Consider the following 27,939-nt stretch of genomic DNA (forward strand, 5'->3'; position numbering starts at 1 on the left):
CTGCCAAGCAGTAGCAATCCTAGATAAATGTGCAATGGAGAATGCAACTTTTTGTAACATCAAAACACGGGGTGCCTTGCTGTCAAGTCTTGATGCAAACAGGGTGGGAAGACAGAGAGAAAGACCCCAAAGAAGTGGATATCAGTTGGGAAAAAAAAAAAAAAAAATCAGGATGACTTAATGGTAGATGAATGCCATCCTCTTAACCACCACTCCCACCCCCGCCCAGAGAAATCAGTAAGAAGTGTTGCGATTTTCTGGAATCCATGAGAAGCATGTGAACAGGTAATACAGGATTTTGTAGAAAGGCGTGATAGTGGCTTACCAGGGATATGACTGAGCTGCCAGTATTTCCTAATATATATAAAACCCAAGTTTTCAAACCTGAAAACAAGATTTTTCAAAAACAGGGACCTGGCTTTAGGCTCCTAAATCCATATTCAGGCATGTAAGTGGCAAGTACAGAGAGCCAAATAGCTCCCACTAATCTCAGCTAGAGATTGATCAGGCCCCAGTATAATAAGAGAAATTTAAATTTTAAGAGATTTTCAACTGGATTTGGAATTTTTGAAGACTAACATTTTTAAACAGTTACCACAGTCATCCTATATTTGCTCACAAAGACACCCAAAAGGGTCGGTTAAAAGTTTAACTTCCCTTAGCATCCCAGCCTAAGACCCTGCCTTCGGAAGAATACAAATATTTTTCTTTTGTGAAAAAGGGTCTTTCCCCCATTTTTAAAAGGGCAAATGATTATGTAATTCACTCCATCTTGAACACAGAATTATAGTTCTTCAGCAGAAGTTCCAGAAGGACAAATAAAATCCACATGCAGTTTACTAAAAGGCCTCCCTTATCCCACACAATAAAATTTACAGCACATCATGCAAACGCATTAATAATTTATTCACTGTACAGTCCGCATCCATGACAATAGTGCAACAAAACTAGCATTTGAATGAGTTCCAGCAGTTAGCTGTTTCAAAGTGAAAATGCACAAAAATGTTTTCAGTAAACAACAGAGTGTAGCTGTTAGTAGTGTCAGTATTAAGTTTTCAAAGCTACAATAATTCCAGCACTGTGCCTAAAGTCAATTGAACTTTAGCACTTTATTTCCATTTCAGAAATGTAACATCTACTTTTAGTTCTTAATGCCATCTGAGAAGCCAAGCAGTAAAAATATTTTATGAATTATGCCATTTTCTAATAGGCAAACTGATTTAAAATGTATAAAGATAAATTGGTGACACATTCAAATGGTCTCTGTATCAATGGGTTAAGTCAGCATAATTCTAACAATAGTTTTCCTGATGAGAAGCTGGCAGAAGGAAGCCCAACAGCATGAGACATTTTGCAGGGACTCTACAAAAAAGTGTATTATACTTTTATTTTTTAAGATTGGCTTTAAATTTTTTTTAAAGACAAAATTGACTTTGAGAGAGTAATTATGCATGTAATAAGGTAACTATGCATGCACACAGTAAGTTATGGCCATTCACATGTGTAACCTGCTTATTTTCATTTTCATATGAAATTGTAGTAACTGCACATATGTATTAGGTACACAATGGCATACCTTACTTTTTTTCCCCCCCAATTAAAAGTCCTAAATATTTAGACTGTAGAATACATTTTCCTATAAGAAAATAACAACCACATTTTGGACATTAGCTATTTGACAGTATCCCTTTTAAGGTCAGAAAGGAGGATATTTTAGGAAAATCCATTATTCTGAAGTGTTATGTCTTATGTCTCAATTAATGAAACCGAGTTAGAAAATGAGTAGTTCACAGACCAAACCCATCCTTAAAAAAAAAAAAAAAAAAAAAAAAAAGTTATAACAAGTAGTAAAGCAACAGTGGCTTTGCCTAGATCTCCAGTTACCAACATAGTTCTTTGGCAAGCAATCTCTAATCATGGAATATCACTAACACACTACATTTACAGAAGTAGATTCCTGACTGACTGACTTTTTTTTTTTTTTTAAGGGGTGGAGAAAGGAAAAGGGAGAAGACAGATAGATAGTAGCACGCAAAGCAGATGCATCACTTAGCACAGTACACCAAGCAGCCCAATGGCAAAACCTGGGAAGCTTCTGCGGAATCTGAAAAATACATCCAACAACTCAGATTATTCAAGTAAGAAATGCTGTGAAAGCAGGTAAAATACATTTCCTGACTTCCTGCTGTTCTTTATCTTCTCTATGCAAAGCAAAACAAGTGGACTGAGAGGTGAGTGTGTTGGCGTGGAAGAGGGAGATCAGCATCTCACTGAACCAGAGTTTGTTTTTCCATCAACACTGTTATTCCTATTATTTAACAGCCACATAGATTTCTTAATGAAGTTATGCTGAATATATGACAAAGGTAACATGAAAAGAAAGTGTCTATCTTGAAGTTTGGCTATATCCCATGGGTTATTTCCAAAAAGAACAAAGGCACAGGTGATCGAATGTTTTAATGTGGCCCTTGTTCTTACTCATAAAAAAAATAGGAGCAGATTATAAAAAGAAAGGTTGGCAATGGCTATCCAAGCATAAAACCTAATTTTCCTGTTTTGTTTTCTCAAAGAGTTCAATTATGTTGGGTCACTGAACACTGAAATGCATGATGGTTCAACATAGTCAGTGACAGAATATCCTGGTTGGCACTTATACACGCAAAGCAGCTTAAATGATGACCCCGTTATAAAAGCAGCATTCTACAGATCAGTTTGGCTTTACAATCCACTAAAAGGCAGCACTCTGGCTCCCAAGGATCATGCTGTACAGTACTCTTATCTTTAGTTTCTTTTTAATATCCCTTTAAATGCATCACAAAGTAGCACAAATGTTTCTGGTGAAGTTGGAATTGGGAGCAGGGAAGGTGTTTTTCATGCTAGCCCCACACATAGGAAAGACGACAGAACAAAAAAAAAAAAAAAAAAAAAAAAAAGTTAAATCTGTCCTTCCAGTTTCTGTTTCACAAAAGGCAGTCCCCTCCATAATGGAGAGGACAAGAAGTACGGTTTTCCATTACAACACTGGGAAATACTGATAGCAGGATAAGGAGGGACACAAAATTGAAAGGAAATGGTGGGGAAGTTGTGTGATCTCTCTAAACAATCAATACAAAAGCCTCCCTTTAAATCAATTTAAGCCACAACTGTGGCAAAGTTTACACAACAAACCCAAAATATCATTAAAACTACTGCAAAATTTACGTTCACTGTAAACAACAAAAAAGAGCTCTTTCGAAGTGTGCTTCCCTAACTGAAGTGACTTTCCCTCTAATAATGCTCCCTCCCCACTTTTACTGTATTGTAGTGTAACTTGCTTTCAGTCACCGCATTAGAGTGCAAGACTGTGCTTATAAAAAGGGAAAAATGGTGTTTACATTACTAGCTTTCAGCAGCGTACAGGATCTTTAAAATGTCATTAGTACATCACGTTCTTGTACACTAGTGTAGAAGGGTCTCCCAAAGATAAAGGAATGTAGACCAGGTTTGATCTTCTCAGCTAAAGCCATTATTATGTTAAGATCGCCCTCTGCTGTTAAGTCAAGGTCTATTTTTAAGCTACGGAGAGACTTAAAAGGCTTTTTTCCTTTCTGCCTGCAAAAAAGAGTAAAGAGAAAAAACTGTTACAATATAGAACGATTTCCTAGTGACCAAGAAATTCCCACCCCCTCCCTTCTATTATCTTTTTACTTACGTATCATCCTCTATGTACTTAATGAGAGTTAAGGCTTTTCTATGAAGGACTAGCAGAAACTGGGCAAGGAAAGTACTCCTCAGAGACAAGCCAGGTTTCAAATGAAAGACCTGTTTAAAATTACAGCAGAAAACTAAATTACATACAACTCAAGTTTCATTCCAGGAATGTGGAAAACTAAAACAGTGAACAAACATATATGTAACTGTTCCTAATTGTGCTAAAGCAAATGTATAATCATGAAAGGATAAATTTTAGACTCTATTTGGACAGATGTGATAAATTAAGCTGTTCTGCCATTCTATTAAGACAAATCATGTTTTTGCTCTTTTTTTACAGTACTTGAAATGGATCAGACTTGAGTGATTATACAACGCTGCAAGTTCAAGCAGTACTATACAGCAATAGGAAGTGTGCCTTGTTCTTCACAACTGGTGTCTAGTATTTTCAATGTTATATTAGTACTGCAAATTAAGCTTGCAGAGTTTAATGGCCATCTATTTGTATTACATAGTTACATACGCAGTGTTGTTGTAGCTGTGTTGGTCTCACCTTGTTGCTATTAAACAGACACATTTTAAATGGAGACCAATTTCTAATTCTATACCTGGTTGGGTAACAATCCCATTCTGAGAGGTACTGTCCTAGGCTGAGTGCACCTGAGATTCTCTCTCTTCCCCTGCCCCATGCTTTCACCCCAAAAAAGTCATTGTAGTCATTCCTGGATGCAGTCCCTCCAATAAAGTACTTTCCAGGAAAAGACCACAGCATCATCAAGAATGGCATGTTGGCACGGTACATACTCAGTATTACTTTTTGATTATTATAGTCATAGAATGACAGCTATTTTATAGGAACCTGTAATTAGCAGGTCATTACATTTCTGCACATGTTCAGAGGAATCTCTCTTGTACTACTATTGTGTTTTCAAATAATGCAGGGAAGGATCTATTTGTGTTAAATTATTTGTTATATGAGAATACAGAATTGTTTTTCATCTTTTGCTTGTTCTGAAAGCTGTTACCTGCTCCAGGAAGGCTTTTACTAACGTATCACGATGCAGGACATCTTGAAAAACATTCCTGTGAAGAGACAACAAAGAAAGCATGGCATGTGATAAGGAGGCACTAAATATATTATATTGGTGCCTAGTAATAGCATTATAGTTAAGGGTCTGACAGAATTTAAAACAAATTTAAAAAGTTAGTTTTAGTGAATTATGGTACGGCTTTATTTAAAAAAAAGTTACTTTGGAATATGAAACGGAACTTTTTCAGTCCAGATGCACTTACCAAAAACCAGGTAAGCCAGTGTCAGCTGTAAATGTACTTAGCTATATAGTATACTTATTTAATGTTATTCAACCATAACAGATTTGATGGGATGTTATCAGGAATTTCACTGGGATGGCTTGCTAATGAAATACTGAGCAATAGGTAACTCTGAAACCTGTACTTCTGAAGTGTTTTTAACCTCCTATAACCCATTTCCCAAGAAGAAAACACAAGCGGTTTACCCTGATTGAGAAAAGCATTTACTGAATAAAACAGAACTGTAATTTGCAAGAAAAGGTCCCACAAAATGCAACTACACTGTTATGCTGTCCTAAGCAGTATAATTTTGAAAGTATAAGGATAGTACATACAAATCAGGAGTGAAGCTTTCATCTGTGTGGATAGAGATATCCTGAGCCATCTCTTCATCTGAATTGGCTCTCCAAAATGCTGCCAGCTCGGACCTCATGTATCGCCGTTGGTTATAGATATGTTCATGGCAAGGAGGCATCTGCTTCACTGTGTTGACATCCACATCTATATGTGTAGTAGGATATGGAGCATACATTACTTGACGGTAGGGCAACACAAAGCTTCCAGTTGCATCCTGTTACAGCAAAAAAGAGTTAGAGAAGTCTCCCAGTTACAAAAAAATACTGGTATTTGAAACAACATTAATGCACCAGTCTTAAGTTTAAAACAGCTTGTTTAAAAGCATTTCATCTTTGGGATGTGTGTGTTTATAATTCTAGTTAAACCCCGTTGCAAAACAGGGTGGTTGTTTAAAGTGACAGTATACACATAAAATACAAGTTTTTTTGGAAGGGGTGTTGGAAAATAGCGATGTGCACACCACTGCACTGTTTCATGATAGTCTTGTTGCTGGTAACACGCTTCCAGCAAGTCCCTTGCACGAAATGGCACACCATTCTCATGCTGCATGATGCTTGACATTGACGTGAGTTACAAAGCAGTATGGGAAAGGAGAACAGCAACATTACAGCCATGAATGCAGCTTTAAGTGAACAAATACCCTACTGACCCTGAATTGAACAGAGGTCAGGAGAGAATATCATACATCATTATACAATATTTATCATGCAGGAAGCATGAAAGCATTTAACTTTAGCCTTCTGAATTTGTGAAGTTTGAGCATGCACAAGTTTGGTTTCCGTAAAAATATTTTCAGTGATGGGAACATCATTTATCTTCACTCCTTGTAGGAAAGCTTTAGAAATTCTCTCAACACGTAAGTAGATAGTGCACATACTCAGTATTTGAAGTTAAGAACCCTCCCCCGAAGTGCACACTTGCTACTGAGAACAAAGAACTACTTAGTTTACCTAGTTAGGAGGTATCATATCTTAGGCAAACAGGTTGAGCTTTTATTTGGTTTTGATAAAAGGCATTGTTCCCACCCAAACAATATTGGTACTGCTAGGTAAATACAATAAAAATTAAATGTAAAAATGTGGCTCCCTCCGTTCCCTACTCCCCTCCAACAGAAGTCAGAGTGGGCAGGCAGGGGCAGAGCACTGGCTCCAACTTCCTAATGTTCTGGCCAGCACAGCTGAGCTGGCATGGAGGGGGAGGTAACCTATGCCAGATACAGGGCTAGCACAGGTTACTTCCCCTCTGGAGCAAAGGGGTGATGGTGGGGGGGAAATGGAGGAGAAGGAAAGGAGAGACAAGCATCCAGATTATGGATCTGGGTCCTGGTCTGCTCCTGTAGAAGTGCAACTACTCACACAGGGTTTGTGACTAAGTCATAATTAAGCCCTAAACATTTTATTTTTTATCTACTAAAAAATAGTTTCTTCTCCCTTTTGACAGTTTAATTTCTAGAATAATCTTGTAATAAGGTTCCACAATCTGTCCCTCAACTTCATATCATTTAGCTGTAGTTTATCATCATCTGTCAAATTTAGTCTAAAAGCTCCTTGGGACAGGGGCCTCGCAATATTATTTGCTTATGAAGCACCATCCACTCCTACAGCCCTTCATAAATATTGTGAAACTATTTTTCTTAGGATGTTGGAGTGCTGGAGACTAACATTCTTTTCTATGAGTCTGATTTAGCTAGCATATGCAATTTTTAAACTCTTGCCTGTATGGGTCCAGGATCCCCCCAAAAGTAGTAAATGTATAGATTTATTCGCAAAGTGAAGGAACAAGGACAAAAACTATTCCTAAAGAGAACTGACAGTACAGAAGAAAAATTAGATGAAATTCTTGCATCCCTAGAAACGGCTTTAAGCCATGGAAATATAGGCAATTATTTATTACTTGTATTACAATAGCACCTAGGAGCTCTAGTCGTAGCCTAGGACCTCATTGTGCTACGAACTGTACAAACAGCAAACAAAAAAAGACAGTCCCTGCCCCATAATGCTCACACTCTAAGTATAAGACAAGAGGCAACCGATGAATACAGACATACAGGAGAAGTCATGGTTATAATATTGGCATCAGGAATCAACAAGTGAAGAGGACAAACTTCTTAAGGCAACAATATATTCAGGTATTTTCAAGTTAAGATGATTATATTAAATTAAGAAGTTGTAAGTGTCTGGATACTGGAGAAAAGATTTTAGAAAAAAAAAAATCAAGAAGCACAGTAAAATTGCCTTACCTTGAGCAATCCTTGTACAAAGAGTCCTGATTCATATTTGAAGGAAGATTCATTTCTACAGAGTCTGGAACACTTCCGTTCTGATGGAATAAGAAACAGACACAATGTCCTCACTATCTGCAATACAAAAAGCTTTGTAAAAAAATAGGCAGATGTATAGTAAAGAAAGTTTCATCTTCGAACACAATTCAGTATAGATTTCAAATAACTGATTATCCAAGAAGTTCACCATATATTAGAAAAAAGAATGCTACAATAATGTCAAATAGTTACATACTGACATCTAAAAGTAGAGGTATTAAAATTGAACCACACTGCTCAAGACTATATATCAAATGAAAACAACACAAAACAAATATTAAATGGAACATCCAAGGTGACAGTTTAATTGTTTACAGTCAAGAAACCCAGAAGTTTAGGTTACCACAGCAACATCAGCTTTGGCCATGTTATACATCCAACATATGATATGCTTTAATAAGTGTTCTAGATGCACTTCCTCAGAAGATGAGAAAAAGCATGATCCATACTGCAAGGAACATACAATAGAAATAGATAATGAGCAGTTGAATGACACGATGAAACAGAGTAGCAAATCAACGATTTGAGTTGTTCAGCAAATGTCTTGCAAGAGCATCTTTTGAGCTGTAGGAACATTGACTGCTAATGCTCATGTCAGAAAATGCAAAAACCTGTTTTAATGATGCAGTAATACGTGTTTTTGCATTTTCAGAAAGACTAATAAACATCACTAATACAGACTTCCTGAAGGCATAAGTATATGTTTATTTTAAGCACTCTATCTAGCTGCACCATTAACAGAAACAGTTTGAGGAGAGAGTATTTAGAAGCGCTGCTGTGGTTGTTACACGATATGCCCTTAACCTGTTTTCAGACATACATTTCCCCAGCTTTTCTTTTTAAAAAAAAATACTGTGTATGCACAGCATTCAATTAAGATGTCCACAATTTTTGCCACTAATTCAGACATTTCATGATATACATACATGCTCCTGTTTCTACACCCCCAAATTATTGCTGAATAGCCCTGTCCAGCAGCTTTTGTGGGAGAGCTCAATCATTTTATTTTTTCCTCTGTTTAGTCTACTTCTCATTTCCTAATAAGGAAGCAGTTTCTAATTGTTGATCTAAGTATTAAGCGCAAAAAAAGAAGAGCAACAGCTCTTTACTAATTAGTTATTTTAAGTATCATGTTTAGAATACATACATATTTTATCTGAACAATTTACATATAGATTATTATTTAATACTGCAGTAGTGCCTCGGACTCCCAGTCATGGAGCAGGATCCTACTGTGCTAGGCACTGTACAAACCAAAAAGATGACTGTACCAGCCCCAAAGCTTACGATAACCATGTCCTTTTGTTGTAAGCTTATTAGTGGGTATTTTACACACCCACTTAAGAGACTGACTCCCAGAACTAAAAAGAAGACTTACAATGAAGGAAAGTTCAATCTTGTAAAATAAACTGGAACTCAATAAGAGGCACACCATTAATTCGAAGCATAATCAAATACAAAGACTGCATGTGGGTTTCTTTCTGATAAATGGAGTTCTCGGAATATATTGCCTCTACAGAGTCACATTGCAGTGTCATGCCATAGTTTCATGAGACAAACAGTAGTAGTAGTAAATATTTACCTTACTGTAGAACCCAGAGGACCCAATACCTATTCTGCTGGGTGCTGTACAGACAGACAAAAGACAACCCCAGCTCTAACAGCAGTGGTACAGGTAGCAGTCATTAATGGCTCATTTGCCTGACACCTAAATGTTCTAGGACTACATGTTACTACAAAGTCCTTCTCAGCTCCTCTCTGATTTAAGGTGCATATTAACAAACCCCCTTTTGGAGGAAGGACAGAGAGGCAATTCGTCAGGAAAATTCAATTTACTGATAAAGCTATCTTTATTTTCTCCATCACGAGTTGCCTCTGCAATTCTCACTGTAGGAGATTAATTAACAGTATTCACACTACAGGGGGTGGACCAAAGAATGGCTTAATTAAACAGGAATCAAAGTACAGTCCTTCTGACCCAGGCATCTGATATGTCCCAGAAGAATGTAAGACTAATGTTTTGTGAAAGTATGAATTCAACTCCCAGCATCAACCTGCTATTTTAAGAGACACCTTTCTAATAGAGGCACAAGGTGAGTAAAAGAATATCTTTTATTGGATCAACTTCTGTTGGTGAACACGACAAGCTTTTGAGCTGCACGGAATTCTCCTTCAGGTCTGGATGCCTTTGTGTAGCTCAAAAGCTTGTCTCTTTCACCAACAGAAGTTGATCCAATAAATGATATTACCTCACCCTCTTTGCCTCTCTAATATCCTGGGACCAACGCTGCCACAACATCATGCCAATAACCTTTCTAGTAGGGACTCTCAATCCATCTGAAACAGGCACATCTGCATAACTGTAATCAATTTGTACATACAAATCCATTCAGAAACCCTCAGAGTTGAAGGGCTTTCTCCATTTCATTTTTCCAAAAACAGCTGAGCAGGTTTTCTAAAAGTATTATTCTTTTAAATATGTAGATATGCAGGGTGGATTTGATTTAAATCAAATTGATTTAAATCACTAGTCAGGAAGATTTGATTTAATCATAGTTTTCTACATAAAAGTGCATTCTTGTTGGTTGTAATAACCTTAATACATATTCTTCACAACTCAGAGATAGATGTAGGTTTCATTTTTAGAAGGTACACCCTATACATTTTTAAACAGCGATTTATTTTGACAACTTTGCAGATGAGTTTTACAGCTATATCAGAAAATGAATGAGTGTTTGGTTATTTCATTTACCAAAGGTAATAGAAGCAGATATTTATGAAGTCATTGAGAGGTGAACTATCTCCAATTCAACAGGTTAATCATTAATATTTGGAGGATTTTCTTGCCATGCTGTATTAGGAGGCGAACATCACCAGACAAACATTTAAATTGTTTTATTTAACTAACACAACAACATTAAGTATTCTGGATTTTTTTCTTCAATAGCAAGCAAACAAAACAAGCGTATGTCCCTCGCTTCTCACATATATCTCCAGACTTCTTCTCCTTGTCCAGATCTATTATGCCCCCAACAATCTTCTTATTCACTGAACTTTTGAAACTTTGCACTTTTAGAGAGAGGTAAGGGATTGACTCTGTGTACACAAATTTTCTGAGGGACAATAGAGTTGAGGTCTGTTATTTCTCACCTCTATATATTATTTAAAAACATTTTTGCTGTTAACAAGCACGTTACCTCTGGAGACACAAATCCACAGTTGAGAAATGCTAAACTAAGCATCTCTGATGGTATCTTCTAGACTGAACACTAAGTCCCACTGGGTAGATAGAAAGATTAACCTAAATAATCTACACAGAAACCTGTGGAACCCTATAAGATTGGGTCCCTAATCCATGAACTATTGGAACTCATTTACAAAACTTTTCTTAAACATTACATGAATATATTCTCATACTATAAAATTAAAATTTATAATCCCTATTCCCTGATGAGATAATTAAGATACATTATAGCTCAAAGATAAGACTATCTTTAGACAGATTTTTTCCTCAAAAAGCATTTGATAAAAAAAATCCAATTTAAATAAAAAATATCCTTTTTTTTTTTAATTAAAAAAAATCATTGATTTTTTTTATCCACCCCGTAGATATGTAATCACCTGACAAGTTAGTAGGCTTAGGAAGAAACAGTTACTTACTGTAACTATGGTTCTTCTAGATGTGATGCAGACATGTATTCCATTTAGGTGCGCATGCGCCCAGCCCACCAGAACTGGATAAGTGTGCCTAGCAGGTGGCATTGGTGCCTCATGGCCATAGCTACATGAGGTGGTACTGCCCCAACCCTCCCTCGGTTTCTTTGCACCTGTCTAATTTTCAAAAGGTGGTAGGTGTGGGGAGAAGGCAGTTTGCCATAGGAGTCTGCAACCGGTTATTCTTCTGACTAATGGTAGCCACCACTGAGAAGGCATAAAGAGGATTATCCTGATATTCCTGGCCTTCTGCCTTAGTCCTCTTCCGTTAAGGCGGCATTCAGCCAATGCTTCCTATACTTTGTGATTGTGGAGGTGTAGGTAGCATAAAGCAAGCATCCTTTTGATAAGTTAGTTCCATAGACACTCCAGACAGCAAACATGCCAGTCTACCAATGGATATCTTGCTATTGTAGGACTCAAATTTTATAAGTTTGCATCTGCTCTTTGGATCTTTCATGAAACCCAGACCTCCACTGAAACCCAGAACCTAATTGAGTTTACTGACCAAGTCACTAACAGAATTCAGTTAGTCCTGTTATTTTTCACATTAAATTATTTAAAATGTGTTATTTATTTATGATGAAGGCTATGAGGATCATGGGGGAACTGCAGCACAGAACAGAAGTGCAAGGAGAAATCAAAGAACTAAGGGTGGGGCTCTAGAAAGTTTGCATCTTACATATGCACAAGTGACTCATAACAGTTTGATGCTCATTAGATATTGTGTAAATGCAATTTGTGATGCAGCAGCACAGCAAGTTTTACTCTGCAGTTGGGTATTCAATATGACAAAAACTATGCATAGATTGATTTATTTAGATAAACCTCATTGCCATGGCTGAATTGCTAAATGTTAATCCAGATGCCATCAGTTTATGCATCTGGCTAATAAAAAAAATCTAATCCCCTAAAACTATAGCCTCATTTTCCATAATTTCATATGCACAATAAAATAAATTAGTTGCCAAGAACTGTCAGAATACAAATGATAAATTATTTTTCATACTCAATTACCAGTGCAACAATCATACAAATAAAAAAGGTCAATAGCAATACAGTGCTGCTCCCTCCACACCAAATATATTTGTGGGAAATGTAAAATATTATTCAGTTAAATTTTATTTCTCATTAATTGCCACTTTTACACTACTGCAGATAATCTTCTGACAGTCCAAATACAGTAATCAGAATCCAATTTTGAGAATTATAAAATGCATTTACCTTATTAACTTTCTCTGCACTGCTACCTACAACCACAGAGCAACCACAAGTCTGTAGGTGTGAACTGATGGCACTGCAGATTAAAACAAAATACAGATTAATAAACACAACAGACTACTCCAAAACAAGTGCTTCAACATAATTCTACATGCAGAAATGCAAAACAAAACAAAAAAAGCAGGCTTCGAACAGACTTTTCTTTACTTACATTACTAGACCTTTGGATTTCCATAATGTCTAAATTTTAGTTCAATTCATTTAAGAAATCGCAATCTGATTTTTAAAATATTACTATGAAGCCATCCTGGCTGAACTGAATTAAGTTACGGGAGGGCTAACTCAGTTATGGGTTTAGTGTCTAAGAGTATAAGGTAATTTATTTAAGATAAGCAAAAGTAAAATTATACCTTCAAATTAAGGGAACTTGAATTATACTATGATTAAACAGCTTTCATTGGTAAAGGAATATAGGCACTACAGTAAGGTTCTGAGTCTTGTTTCTTTCAATTACTAAAACACATCACGGCTTTGATCCCACAAGCATCTGCTACCACATATCTCAGTACAAAAACCACCACCACCACCTCAGGATCTAAGGTAGCACACAACACTGAAGAGTTCTTTGTATGTATGTATGTATGTATGAATATATTTCTGCACTTGCATTTTGGAGTTCCATAAGGACGCATGACTGTGCTTAAGTTACACGGTCAGAATTAGTATGGTCACTTTGTCAAGTCCAATTTTTATTCAATGAACAAAAAAAAAAAAAAAAATCCAAAATATATACTGAAGCCATGATAAGTTTAAAATTTTAATCTGGCAAAAGCCAGGAAGCTCCCCTATTCCTCAAGGGCATAACTGTGAGTAGTGCAGCACAAGAAGCTCAGCTGAACAGGCTATTTGCAATGTATAGCTCTGGTGCATACACCACGTTTGTTTACTGAATCAGTTATAATGCAGCTATTCAGTAATGAGAATATACAGCGAACAAGTGCTATTCTCTGTACCTAGATCTTAATCAAAAACAAAAGAGCGAGGTACTGTTATTTGTTGTACCAGAGCCATACTAATAGAATGCTGCATTATCACAGGACCAATTTCTCTTGATGTGTATTGGTGGAAAGCAATTCACCTACAATAAACCATCTAGTGATATGCACTCAATGTACAACCGTGGTCTATAAAATCATGACTGGTGTGGAGAAAGTAAATAAGGAAGTGTTATTTAGTCCTTCTATAAACACAAGAACTAGGGGTCACCAAATGAAATTAATAGGCAGCAGGTTTAAAACAAACAAACAAAAGGAAATATTTCTTCACACAACACACAGTCAACTTGTGGAACTCTTTGCCAGAGGATGTTGTGAAGGCCAGGACTACAACAGGGTTAAAAAACGAACTAGATAAATTCATGGAGGATACGTCCATCAATGGCTATTAGCCAGGATGGGCACGGATAATGTCCCAAGCCTCTGTTTGCCAGAAGCTGGGAATGGGCGACAGGGGATGGATCACTTGGTGATTACCTGTTCATTCCCTCTGGGGCACCTGGCATTGGCCACTATCGGAAGACAAGATACTGGGCTAGATGGACCTTTGTCTGACTCAGTATGGCCATTCTTATATTTTTCTAAAAGCTAACTTGCCTCAGGATTAAAAACCTAGATAAATCCTTGCAACAAAATGCTTTATGAACTCTAAATGCTATGAAACTGCTAGGTATTAACAACATAGTCAATATTTTAATTTGTGTAGTACTGTGGGTGTTTGGTGCTGTACAACACAGTGACAGTTCTGTGAGCTAGGGACTATCTAAATTCACCAGGCAATTACACAGAGACTTTTTGAGGAATGACAGACGATCAATGAAAGCCATTAAAGATGGGAGCGTATGTGATTTCCTAACACAAGAGACATTTGTTTACTGATTTACTAATGCTCAACTATTTTTATGTTAAAGAAAATGGAAGAATTAAACATTCTGAGTACAGAAGAATGTGCATAACGTTTATGGATTTGTCATTCTTTACCTGTGACTTTAACCCATGACTTTTCCTAAACTTCCTATGACATAAACACTACCTGACTTACTGTGTTAAGAAACTCAAAACCCTTTGTCTATGTACCCCTATATACTTTTAACAGTTTCCAGGCTCCTATGCCATTTTCAAAGTAATATAACCCTTATCAATTAATGCCTTATCTAAGCATGCCATTCCAGTGATAAGGAACAGCTGTCCTATACTCATGCCAAAATGGGTTGACAGAGATCATCACATAAATTTTAAGAGCCATCAACCCATGACCATTCATTTAAAATGGAAACAATCTTAATGATATCACTTAGGCAGACATATAAAGAAGTGATACCAGCACTAATGTCTCCTCACCCCAAATTAACCCTTAGCCACCAATGCAACTAGACTGCAGCATTGGATTTTTTTTTATTATTTTGACATATATTGATGTTTATTTTTAAGCATTTTTTCTATTTAAATTTTCACATTGGTGGGAAATTATGGGGAGGGGGTGTCAGACAACAATTATTTAATGACAAAAGATATCAAGATTCAAAAAGTTAAAGCTTTGTAACCAGTAAAACACAAATTGTCAACATTTCATGTCAAAATATACAAATCAAAAATCAAATCAAATGCTTGCAAGTTCTCAAACAGCATTTTTCTTACTTGCCTATCTGTAAATTTTGATCATCATTGATAGACAGATTTTTTTGCTGCTTTGTGCATAACTGGAGAAACTGACATTTACCAATAAAAATCTAATCCTTCCAAGCCTAAACACAACCAATTAAGAGACACTGGCATCATTTACTTTTGAAGTGGTTTCACAACAGCATAAAACAGAGAACAAGACCGTACTTGAGGAGAAAACCTTCATGGCAACTGTCCCCAATGTCATCATCATTTAACACTGTGTCACTTATCTGGAGTGCAAAGGAACAGAAAGAAGGGTTAGGTGACGTGGTGTAACAAGCCATATTAAAAACATTTTATTTTGGATTTTTAATTATATGTGGTGATAGCTTAAGTGAATCCTAAACAATCTCAGTTTCACAACTGTGAGGAATCAAGCACGTTTAAGACTCACAAAAATACAGCTCTTCCTGTTTTAAGCCATTAACTTCTGAAGGAGGTCAACAGATATTAAGAGACATCTAATCCATTTCCCCCCAGCTCAACCACTACTGATATCTTGTTCCCAACAGTATATTTTTAGTGCTTCAATCAAAATATTTTAAACTGGCCCATGAAATGGTGTTTCCTCTCCTGTCCAGGAAAGGATTATTCCACATTCTAACAGATCTCACCATTAAAACTCTTTCCCCTAATATTAATTTTATTTGATGAATTGTCCTTTCCTTTCCCTTTTTAAAAAGCATAATACAGTTGACAGCCAATTTTGCTAAGTGTTGATCAAAAATTATCGCTACTGCTCAGATATTTATGAGAAACTGCTATTAGTAAAAATACTGTTTAGGAGAGTTTCCTGTGCCAACATTAAAGAGCATAATGACTTATGGTATCAATGATTTATTTTACTAAAGGCAGGATTAATAAGAGTGGCATAGTTGCTTCCTTTTCTAAAAGCAGCAAACATAAGGACTTACATCTATTTTTTCTGGAACACTGTGGGATTTCATAGATGAAAGAAGTTCCATTACAGGAATAACTTCTCCTGTCAGCATTGGAATGATGCTTTGGCCCTGTGCAATAAATAACATGTTGTGAAATAAAAGCATAGCATGCAGTATAGAAAGCTACTAGTAACAGAAATTTTTAACACTAAAGACAGAACAATTTTAGCTTTTTTACTTTTTGGTGGGGAGGTTGGCAAGATCACAAGACTAAAAAGGAGCAGGAAATTGATACATATGTTTTTCAGTATTGCTCATCAAAAATAGCCAACTGGAAACAAGCAGCTGACCCAGTAACAAGAATGTTTATAATTTGTTTCAAGGCTTTTCCACTAAATACCCAATCAATTTGGCTGACTTGGACAGGGTAGATCTAGAGGTAAGTGATTGTATCATCGTGTACCAGTAAGTATTATATTTCAAAAAGTGCATGTTTTAAGAGACAAAGAGACCAACAGATACAGACTCATTAGCTAGATTAGCATCAGAATCAAAGGATGATTTCTCTGGTCTTATACTTTGCAACAAGCTCTAGGGTTGTGCTTTCACATGTATTGCTTCAGAAACCAAATTCTCTTTGTAATCTCAGCCACTAAGTCTATAACGACTTCTCTCTTGGATAGTTACAAGATAATAGTTACCAAGCATCAGTTCTCTGACCCAGCTGACTAATGACCTAGCAAAAATCTACCCATGAGTAAACTTGGGTAGAAGAGAATAAATGTAAGGAAGCTGCTACCTTTGGAGAACATCATGCTCGAGTAAGTGGCCTCCCCATTTCTGAAAGGTAATATTCTTCACAGATTTTCACTTTACCCATAAAGCGACGGGGGATATAATTTCCTTCAATTTGGTCAGAGCTTCCACCATCTTATCTTCACAAAGACTGCCTCCTGTGCATGACAGCTCACTCTGCTAGTCCAAAAATATATTCCTGGATCCCAAAAATAAAACAGCAGTACCGACTTCACCAGTTCCAGTAATAGCTTTCTGATGGTATGCCATATGCATCAGTCAGTCTCTCTTACCTGATCCTCCATTCTCTCCGTGCTTTCCAAGACAATCTTCTGGAAATGTTCTTGCCTCTCCTGAGCAAGAGAAGCAGTTAATTTTCACAAAAGTTATAAAAGCTCCAGTATTTGGCTATGCAATTATGCACCCATCAGTCAACTGGTAAACTTTCTTCCCTGTAGAATCACACTTCTTTAATTCACATTTTGATGTTCAATGCATTTTCCTTTACAGAGCTATTTTGTGGCAAATACTACCCTCCCTGCACCCGCCCCCCTTAAACCTCTAACTTTCCAGGGGAGGTGGGAGAGGGCTAAAATAAAACAAAAATATCCTTCACTATCTGATCAAGAAAATACCAGATTAATCTGTCTCATGGTAAATAAAGATACTGAATTCAGCATCGCTGAATTTTACTTAGTTGTTTCACTGCAAAAGGAGTAAGTTGTTCCATCCTAACAAAAAAAGGGAAAAATGCAAAAAAGAGGAAACTTTTTTGCTTTTGGGAAGGGGATTTGTTCCATATCTTTAGATACTGGCACATCTTCAATACATGAACTGTTCTAGAACTAAATATTGCAGACATCCATAGAAACGTCAAGGTACTTCACGACAGGATACAGAAGAGGTCACACCAAAAATTCAACGAGAACTCTGGTAGCTTCTAGTCATCAGAACCTCAGTAGCAAATATGATGATGAACATAATCATTTACAACAATTCAGCATAATACGGCAATTCAATTCAACAATTCAGCATAACATAATATGCTATAAAAACTTGTTCTGAGTATGCCGTTCATTAAGGCCAACATTCTAGGCAATGAAGATTCTCCACATTCCAGAGATGTCTTCTTATAGAAGCTGAAGAGTTGCCACAGCTTTCACAGGTTTACTCATTAGTCTCCTGTGACTGAGCTACTCAAGGCTGATCAATTGCGGAACAGAAAGCTTACAGAACTCCTCAGAATAGATGAAGAAAGAAACAAGTTAGAGTAGATTTCCTCCTGCCAATGATAAAACCTAAATGAATCTGAAACAAGTGCCTGTGAACAACAACATTGGTGCTATATAGATCCTTTAAAGGCACTTCCCCTCCTTGACTTAGGCTTCAAAGAGAAATAACTTCTTTGACAAACAAGATTCTTGGTTTAAAAAAAAAAAATTGAAACTGAACAAATGACTATGATCCCTTTTCTCTTTTGAAATACAGCTGCGAGGAATTATTGGACAAACACACAACACTTCAAATATCTAGCTTTGTAAAAGCTAAACAAGATTCTAGACCCATTTGGAATGACTTCTAAAAGTTGCTTGTCTGTCTATGTCCATCATTCTAAACATTGCTCTGCATATATCTGAATCTAAGTGGATATTCCAATGCAGGAGCCATTTCAAATTCGTAGCGAGTTTCTCCCTCCTAATACAATCTGGTTGGAGCTGCTGACCATCCTATCTCAGAACTCTTGATAACCTGGAAGACATGGTATCTGGTAGGAATGCCAACACACGCTGGTGGCATCAATTAAGGCAAGACTTTTAGACATTTGTTTTCCATTTTAACCTGGCATGTTGGGTTGATTGATAACTGATGTAGAAGTCTGCTTTTGCTCCAAGAGCCACAGTATTACGCATTTTCCCATTTTAATAATTTATGTTTAAATGTTATATTATTATGCCCAGAAACTGTCAGGCACTGATTTCTAAAATGTATATAATGCTACATTTGTAAACTACATATTTAGAGCATCTATCACTGAGGTCTCTCTATTGGGGGCAAGGATTGAGCTGGGATAGAGATAACTTACGTAGAAGGGCTCATAACTGCTCAAGAAAAAACAAGGATAAATAACTTTCTTTCAGAGCTTAGCACTCTACTGCTGACTGAGCCTGTCTGTTCCAAGAACAGCAGATGGGAAAACAAATAAATAAAGTCAAAGATCTCACAACTAGATTTTTGGGGTTGACGGAACATTTTCTGTAAGTTCCAGTGCAGCTACAACTCCATGATTTCATCATGAAATCTTTAAATCTGTGTATCAGGAAACAAATATATGACTACTTATAAAAATAAAGTTCATGTTGAATTTGATCATTTTGTCTCAAAAAGATCAAAGCATAGAAACCAAAGCTAAACATAAAATGAAGAAAACATCTGTCCACAAGCACAAGACCATGATAAACATAACTAATATATGGTTGTTACAGAATTAACTGCTAAAAAACATATTTGAATTTTGGGAGATACGACTGGGCATGAAATATTTGGGACATTGCCCTCATCTAGGAAAAATGAGAGTTTAAATGCCTATTCTTCCTTTAAAAAAAAAGGAGTACTTGTGGCACCTTAGAGACTAACAAATTTATCTGAGCATAAGTCTCTAAGGTGCCACAAGTACTCCTTTTCTTTTTGCGGATACAGACTAACACGGCTCCTACTCTGAAACCTATTCTTCCTTTGTAAATCTGACAAAAATATCAAGACTAGATGTGCTGGAAGACAAACTTCCACAGGTTATCCTATGGAATCAATAAGTTGAGTACTCTGACAAAATGGGAATTAGGAAATAAATTACTTGCGTCTCCTACCTCAAAAATAGAATCAATTAATTTTTAAGAGGTGCTCTTTTATAATTTTTTTTTAAATTGTCTAGTTCCTAGTACACAAGATAAAACTAGAATTCTCCCCTCCACATCAGACAGACACTTTAAAACAAAGTCAAAGCTTACCACTTTTTCAAGCAAAATTATAAGATGCTTATTAGCTGTGAAGCACTGGGATTCTCTTGCACAACAGAATTATACTGAAACAACTTTTACTGTATTAAGATAAAGCAGCTTTTTCTTTTTTCTAAAAGACATTCAGTCTGCAAAGAAGCTTTTACAGCAAGACTGGAACTGAGTTATGTAATCCTTGAACACAATTTGAAAAATAAAACTGCCTTTGGGATTCCAAATGAACCGTACTTGCATTAAGTGGGAACTTGTGTCTTGAATCCTTGCTTTTTGTTATGAAAGTGTGTTTTTTTCATTTCCCTTGGTTCTGTTACTTCTATGCAATGTTCCTGTTTTATTCTAAAAGTTCATATTTTCTTGTCATTTTAAGTACTTACGTTAGGGTTTTTGAGATATATTGATGACTATGTACAGTGTGTTAAGACTCTGTATATGGATTCAGCTTACTCAGCTTTTCTTGTTTTGGGATCAAACACACTAATAGCATCTTTCCAAGAGGTGTTGAGGACTTACAGATCCAAGTACCTTTAAAGGCACATATACATTTTTTTTTAGCTGGTGCTTCAGTCCAACACAGGGAAATTACACATTTTTTTTGTGCCCACAGTGTTTTATTTTATAAAAATAAAAGCAACACAATTTTTATAAGCATGGGGAGGTAAAAAATGTTTCCATAGGAGGCTAGCATCAACTGAGTAGAACTGTAGGGGACCTCAGGCAAGTCATTACCAGCCCTGATAGAAGTTGCATGTTCTCAGGTGCAGGCCCTAAATTTGGTAGCATTAGACTCAATTTTTAACATACAACTTCAGCAGTTGTACTGAGGTAGAGATATTATTTATATATCTACGAGAGCTTGTTTCTTGGATTGTTATGTAATGTGACTCAGGGAGATTGTTGCCTTAACAAAACATATACCTATTTTCTATACAATGCTAGTTCTCGAACTGTGTTGATTAAAGGTATTGCCAGGTTTTTAACATTTGGTTGCAATGAAGAACAAACCTACCTTATGCATCCATATTCTTCCTTTCCTTATAATATTCGTTAACCTATCAACACACACTCTGTGAAGAGGAAGATAGAAGCCAAGTTCACTTTGTGGAAGTATAATTGATAGTCCATAAGTACTTCTGTCCCCATTCCAGTTTCCATCAAAGATTAATGACACAATAATTACTCCTTTTTCTGCCAAGACAAAAAACTTCACATCTATTGCTCCACTCTCTGCATTCCTAAGAATTTCCCCATTCAATGTGTGATTTGCAAGAAAAGTTATTTCTCCATCACTGAGAAGCATCTGTTCTGTCTTTGGGGCCCAGATGTGTCTGACTCTAGGTCCAAGAATATTGTCCCAGTAGGCAAAAGTAGCAGCTAGTAATGGTGAGTCCCCATTCAATGAGATCTCTGTCTTGGCAACTGCAGGAGAAGGAGGTGGACAGAGAGTTGACATGACTGCTTCTTAACTGTCACATCGTAGAGATTTTTTCCATCACCTAGAAAAAAAGTTTTAAAAGAGAAAATAGTGAGATTAGCACTGGTTATTAGTTTGCCCCTTTTCTTCTTCACTAAACAGATGACAGACAAGTTTTGATTTCTACCTTATGCGTTTGGGATTCTATTCTAATCTCCGTGTATGGATGAAGTCTAAAAGCACACTTTTGACTTAAGTATAGTTGTGTGCAAAAGTCTATTACATACCAGTGGGATAATGAAATAAATTCGGTGCTTGAATTTAAAGACCTAATTGTTGACTAAGTCTCTTTCAATTCCCTTTATAAATACACTAAAACCAATTAGTTTAAATCAAATGAAGCTACAGCTAATTTTTGAGAAATTACATATATCTTGAATATTTTCATGAAACTCACAAATCAAGTTTACGTGCCAGACACTTAATTTACAGGGTTGATTTCAAATTAGAAAGCTGTAAATCTTGACCATTTTGTGTTATTTTGTAAATGATAGTATCTAGATACTATTACAACAATTTATAAATGCTATTTAATAAATACAGATAACACACACCATTATTAACGGATAGACGTTGGCATACATCGTCTCCCTGCCCCGCTCACAAACAAAAGAATAATGAAGTTAAAACCACGATTGATTTAGCGAGGAGCCAAAACTTCCCCATATAAGAAAGAAAGGTCCTTTCTGAGCAGAAACCTATCACTCAACCACCAAAGCGTCTCTTGAGTTACAATAGTTATCTATATCCTGCAACTTCTGCACGAGCATCAATTGCTAGTACTTTTTATAATGTACAACTGAAGAAGTTTCTTCCACAAAAGTCAGATTGTTTTATTCACCTCTGCAAAAAAATATTATAAGTGCTTATACACTTAAAAAATAGCACGTTTGCTTAAGTATTTTCTGGTCCTGCATGGAGAACCATGCAGGCAGATCTATGAGTCCTTGCAGTTTTCAGAGCATGACTGGAGCTTAAAAGAAGAAAAACATTCATTTTCTAAGTTCAAATTCTTAAGACAGAACACATAGCATAAGGACAGATGCACTTCTTAGATACTGGTGAGAGACTATTGTCTCACGCCCCCAAAGTGTCAAACTGTACATGCCTCAAAATGTAAATAATTTTAGGAAATACAGACTTTTTTGTATTTGGACTACATATACATTTGAGGTGTGCAAGAGATAAATCATATATTCAACTGCAACATTCTGCATAGAGCCTGTAGGAAAGACACCAGCATATTCCAAAGAGAAAACTAAAGACTCTGAAGTTTAAGGCTGCTTGCCACAGAACTTGAATTGGGATTGAGGGGAAACAGATGTTTTATAAACTGTAATCAATCAAGCCTCAAAACGTGTATAAAGCAGGTAAATCAGGGTTCACTTCACAAATATGCTGGACTTGCTGAGTTCAACAAAATGAGGATCAACATATTAAAAAAAATGGTGAGTCAGAAACAAATCCCTCACAATGGAGAAGAACGTAAGATAGCAGGATATTAGCAGTACTAATGGAATATTGACAGTACCAACCTTAGGCATTTATTAAATTACTACTGAATATTTTTCATTCTTAAAGCACAAGACCCTAAATTATCCAGGTGCTGACTACTGACTCTTCTTTGAACAGCTCTAGTGCTTTCTGGTTTTAGTGACTTTTGCAAATTTCAGACTGCTTTTCTCTTTCATCCTACCATCTACAATCAGATCCATTTTATTTAAAACATAACACTTGAGTGGCTTATCATCATTACAGCTGGCTGAAAAAAAAAAAAACCCAAAACTTTTTCACAAAAAAAGTTTTTGACCAGCTCTAGTTGTAATATTTTTGCACTAACTGTATATTAAACAAAATTTTAACTTATCCCAAGTGTTTGTCTCTTCCCTCTACCCTAAGTTTGTCTACAAGTGAAATGCTGAACCGCTGCTGTAGCACTTCAGTTACTCCTGAGAGTACTCTGCGCAAAAATTAAAAATTCTCCACCAAAAAAAAAAAAATTCTGCATGCAATATTTTAAAATTCTGCAAATTTTATTTATCAAATAAATTTGGAAGCTCATTGGGGAGCACAAGCCACTGGCTGCAGAGATGTGGGAGATCACTGTGCAGCTCCCCCACAGACATGGACTCAGCAGTGAGGTTGCACCCTACCTTGTTACACCGCAAGGACTAGGCCTGTCCCAGAAACACTCTAGAGCCCTGCCCCTCTGTGCCAGGTGCACCAGGTGTGGTCAGGGAGACTCAGCAGGGAAGGATCCAAGTGTGGAGGGATTGAGGTGGGGGTTGAGAGGGTTCTGTGTGGGGTAATCTGGGTGCAGGCAGCTCAGGATCAGGTGCAGGGGGGATCTGGATGCACAGGGGCTTGTTGCGGGGTTCTGGGTGCAACAGTAATGGGACTCTGCAGAGGTCCAGGTAAAGGTGGTTGGGGCTCAGTGGGGAAGGGTATAGAGCTCGGCAGGGGGGTATGGATGTGGGGGGCACACTGGCAGGGGTCCAGATGCAGCTGGTTGGGACTTGGTGGGGTGGGGAATCTGGGTGCGGGTGGCTTGTCTGGGTGGTCCAGGTGCAAGGGGAGTGGGGCTCATGGGTGGGGTTTCTGAGTGTGGGGGGGTGAGGCTTGACAGGAGGGTCTGGGTATGAAGGGATACGGACGCACGGGGGTTGGGTGAATGGGGGAGCAACTACCTGTATAGGGATCTGTCCCTGTTCAGCTGAGGAGCGATAGGTGCAGAAAGCAGGGGTGAGATGGGGTGTGAGTTTGCAGAGCTTCCTTCAGCCGTGGGAAAAATCTGGGGGTGGATCTCGCCCGGCCCCAGATGCTGTACATGGGAAGAGGAAGTCCTGTCCTCCCCAGCCCTAGCAGCTGAGCCTGGTGCAGAGTAGGAGCCACCAGCCGGGTCTTCCTCCGTCCCTCCTCCTGCTCCACAGTGATTTACCTCTCTGCTGGCTGCCCTGGGCCCCCGAAACATACTGTTGCGGAGGGCTGCATGACCGCTCTTGTGGCTTCCCTGTCAAAAAGTCATTTTTCTGCAGGGAAGCAAAGAAATCTGCGGTTGGACATAAATTCTGCGCAAGCGCAGTGGTGCAGAATTCCCGCAGGAGTAATTCAGTGTACTCTACCTATGCCAAAGGGAAGGGGTTCTCCCACTGGTGTAGATAATCAACCTCCCTAGAGGGCACGTGAAAAATCCGCACCCCAATTGACATAGTTAAGTCAATTAAATTTTCTACTGTAGACCAGGCCTCTATCTGGGAGTCTCTTCCTTTCTGTATTCCACTATCTATTGTCATTTATTCTACAATAGCAGTTCCATCTCTCCATTCCACTCCCCTTTTCCTGTGTTGTGTGCACTTTACCTTTCAAACTCTCCCTCTAGTTTTCCCAAAAAAATCCCCTTTCTTTTCTCATAGCCTGAGTCTCTTCATTTTCTAGAAGGGTGTACTGACTTAAACCATAGCAATTTAAATCACCAATTTTAATAATTATTTAAATAATAAATCTTAATTCAGTTTTGCATTTGTATGTTAGTTATTTTCCTAAAGAAAGATTTATTCTCATTGGTTGGTAACTATTAAACCGTATTGATTAAAAACAAAATATAGCCTTTGCACTAAACTTGGTGCTTCTTAATGTTAACCAGGATACACCATATTTATACACATTTACATTATTTAACATAACTTACATTTATTCATATTATTTTATACATTATGTTGTTAGAAAATGGTGTATGATGCATTTTTTACTTGATTAAATTCTCTAATGGAAATGCAAATTAATTTATTTTTAAATGCTGTTTTTGTGCATTTTAAGTGTACCAGATACATAAGAAAAAAGTTTATCAAAACATTTTGCATTTAAAACTAACATTTATTAAACAAAGGAATTATTAGCTGTCGTTGGTGAACTGAATTGATTGGTTCTGTTCACCATGTTCTCCAAGATTTTAGAACTATTAGATCTCATCCTTACACCTAATTTTTATTCAGAGATTGGAAAACAAGTTTTCTTGCTTCTTCAACTCACAATTGGTTTTTAATAAACTACTCATTGAACTAGCTGAATTAACTGAAATGAAGAAAACATTCTCTCTGTACCAGCAGAAGAGGTTACTGCTGTCAAAAAACTGGCAAGTGACTTTCGCCAGTACTGTGGTTGGCCTTTCTTTAAAGCACAGCAGCAAACACATACTTTGCTTAATATTATTTTTTTGTATTTAATTTAAATTTTAATACTTTGTAACACTGTTAGGCCTTAACATAGGTTGTCAATTTCAAATTTAATTCTGAAGAGGTTTATTTTTTAAATAAAATCTATATTTAAACAGAAAAAATTTAGATTGAACTAAAAACCAAATTTTATTTTATTTTTTAGAAAGAGTGACGCCACTGAGCTAGAATGGAGAGGCTGGCTAACAGGTTATGTTGACTGGCGTGAAATCTGCAAAGGTCAAGCAAATGTTTACCCAAGAAGGAGAAGAAAGGCACCACAGCGCCAAAGGAGGAAGCGGTGTGGAAGTTACTACTGCACAGCCTGTGAGACGGATCCCTCCTTACCCCAGTGTCAAAACCACAGAGAGGTGAAAACACAAGCTACCAAATGCAATGACGTTACTGGAGAAGGAGGCGAGGCAGGCCACTAAGGCGGTGCGGGTAATGACCACAGGCAGGCAACAGAGCCATGTGCCCCACTAGTACCACCACCCACCTCCTGTGTGTCTCATTTCACCTCTCAACGGCACTTTGCAAAGGCGGTCACGAGCACGATCCCGGCTTCTCAGACGGAGAAACTGAGGCACGGGCGGGTGACGTGAGGTGCACAAGGTCACCCACCAGGCTAGTGGCCGAGCCAGGGACAGATCCCAGGTCTCCCGTCGTGCCCCAGTCCAGGGCTTGGTCCACCGAGCCCTCACGGCCTCCCTGTAACTCCCCCTCACACAGCCACCCGCCCCCATAACCGCCCCTTCCCCCCGGCTCTCGGGTGCAGCCCCAGCTGCGCGACGAGCCGCCCGGCTCCACGGCCCCGCCAGCTAAGAGGCTCCCTGTGTCCCCTTCAGCCCCCGGGGGGGGACGGACGGACCGACCCGCCCCCGCACCCTCACCTGCGCAGCCGCACACCCCTCAGCCGCGCGCCGTAACCGCCACACCGTACGGACAAACAAGCCACGCGCGCCGCCGGCCTCAAATCCCCTCGCGCATGCGCCTCCGCCTTCCCCCACCCCCGCGGCCCCGTCTGTCTAGCTCGCGCCCCCGCGCTGGCAGCGGTGCCGCGCGGGCTCCCCCCCCCCGCTCCGGCGCTCCCGCACGCGCATGCGCGCGAGGGGAGGCGAGAAGCCAGTCTGTGCACGTGAGCGTGCTGCTGCTGGCGCTGCAGAGTGGCAATGCACGTGTGCAGAGCCGCCTGTGGCTGCACGGTCATGGGGGAAGAGGGAGAGGTTACTTTGTAGCACTGATTTTTGCAAACCCTCAGCTTTCAGCCCCTGCCCACCATAAAACTCTGTTAGTTCCTAATTCATTAAAAAGAACGGGTACTTTTTACTTGCCTCCCGGATTTTGACTTTAGGTAGCACTTACCTCACATTTTCAAGCTTTTCTCTTGATGCCTTTTGCTTTTTTTAAAATGAAAATCCCACGTAATCCTATGCAGCCCTTCACACGAGGAGCTTGTTTTAGGTCTTCATGCACTACTATGACACAAATACAATCACACAGTCAACACCAAGCATTCAAAACTCATAATTGCCTTAAAAACACATTTTTATTTGATGTCGCCATTTTGACCTGTCAAGATTAAGGATTCCAAGCATCCATAACCATGAAGGATAGACACTTTGTTTTCAAGTATACGATGATAGTCCCTTGCAATCACATAACTCCAGAAGCTGAATCTATAAAAAACATACAAAAAAAGGCACACCAAATATTACAAGAGTTGGAAATAGGGAAAACCAGACACCTCGTCACCCTATTTGGCAACACTATGATGCACTCCCTGGCCTGAAGATTTTATAGTCTGACCTGACAAGACAAATGGTCCCATTTTACAAATGAGAGACAGAGAGGTTACAGCTCTACTGCTGAAAACTGCCCAGGAGTCTGGACACTTAGTTTCACAGTGGTAGTGGTGTTAGTCTGTATCAGCAAAGATACAAAGGCAACAGCACATTCTACAGGCCATTACCCTCTGATATCACTGAAGGTTACCAAAAGAAACTACACCATCTGCTCAAGAAACTCCTTGAAAAAGCACAGGAACAAATCTGCACAGACACACCCCTAGAATCCTGACCCGGGGTATTCTATCTGCTACCCAAGATCCATAAACCTGGAAATCCTGGGCGCCCCATCATCTCAGGCACTGGCACCCTGACAGCAGGATTGTCTGGCTATGTGGACTCCCTCCTCAGGCCCTACACTACCAGCACTCCCAGCTCTCTCGGAGA

The 27,939-nt window shown here is 38.2% G+C and overlaps 1 protein-coding gene and 1 long non-coding RNA gene across 8 annotated transcripts in view; one reads left to right on the forward strand and one right to left on the reverse strand.

The window, feature by feature from the left end:
- Nucleotides 1–2,154, forward strand: part of LOC140911779 (uncharacterized) — a 34,953-nt gene extending 32,799 nt beyond the window's left edge. The window contains exon 3 of the long non-coding RNA XR_012159121.2: nt 1,989–2,154. This is a non-coding gene — a long non-coding RNA (uncharacterized LOC140911779). The remainder of the gene's footprint in view (nt 1–1,988) is intronic.
- C9orf72 (C9orf72-SMCR8 complex subunit) lies at nt 888–26,694 on the reverse strand. Of its 7 annotated transcripts, XM_073345569.2 has the most exons (12): nt 26,599–26,694; nt 24,182–24,523; nt 21,030–21,516; nt 17,303–17,362; nt 16,248–16,343; nt 15,499–15,563; nt 12,617–12,689; nt 7,598–7,714; nt 5,337–5,572; nt 4,716–4,773; nt 3,692–3,801; nt 888–3,591 (listed from the first exon to the last, which is right to left on the reverse strand). In XM_073345569.2, the coding sequence occupies exons 3-12, from the start codon at nt 21,471–21,473 to the stop codon at nt 3,405–3,407; spliced, it is 1,446 nt and encodes a 481-aa protein (XP_073201670.1). In that variant the 5' UTR covers nt 21,474–21,516; nt 24,182–24,523; nt 26,599–26,694; the 3' UTR covers nt 888–3,404. The 7 variants fall into 7 exon arrangements, with proteins under 7 accessions (XP_073201670.1, XP_073201669.1, XP_073201673.1 ...); XM_073345568.2 differs by lacking the exon at nt 24,182–24,523; XM_073345572.2 differs by lacking the exons at nt 24,182–24,523; nt 26,599–26,694 and adding an exon at nt 26,226–26,428.
- Nucleotides 26,695–27,939: the final 1,245 nt, after the last annotated feature.

The sequence above is a fragment of the Lepidochelys kempii genome, chromosome 5 (assembly GCF_965140285.1).
Source record: "Lepidochelys kempii isolate rLepKem1 chromosome 5, rLepKem1.hap1, whole genome shotgun sequence".
Taxonomy (NCBI): Eukaryota; Metazoa; Chordata; order Testudines; family Cheloniidae; genus Lepidochelys; species Lepidochelys kempii.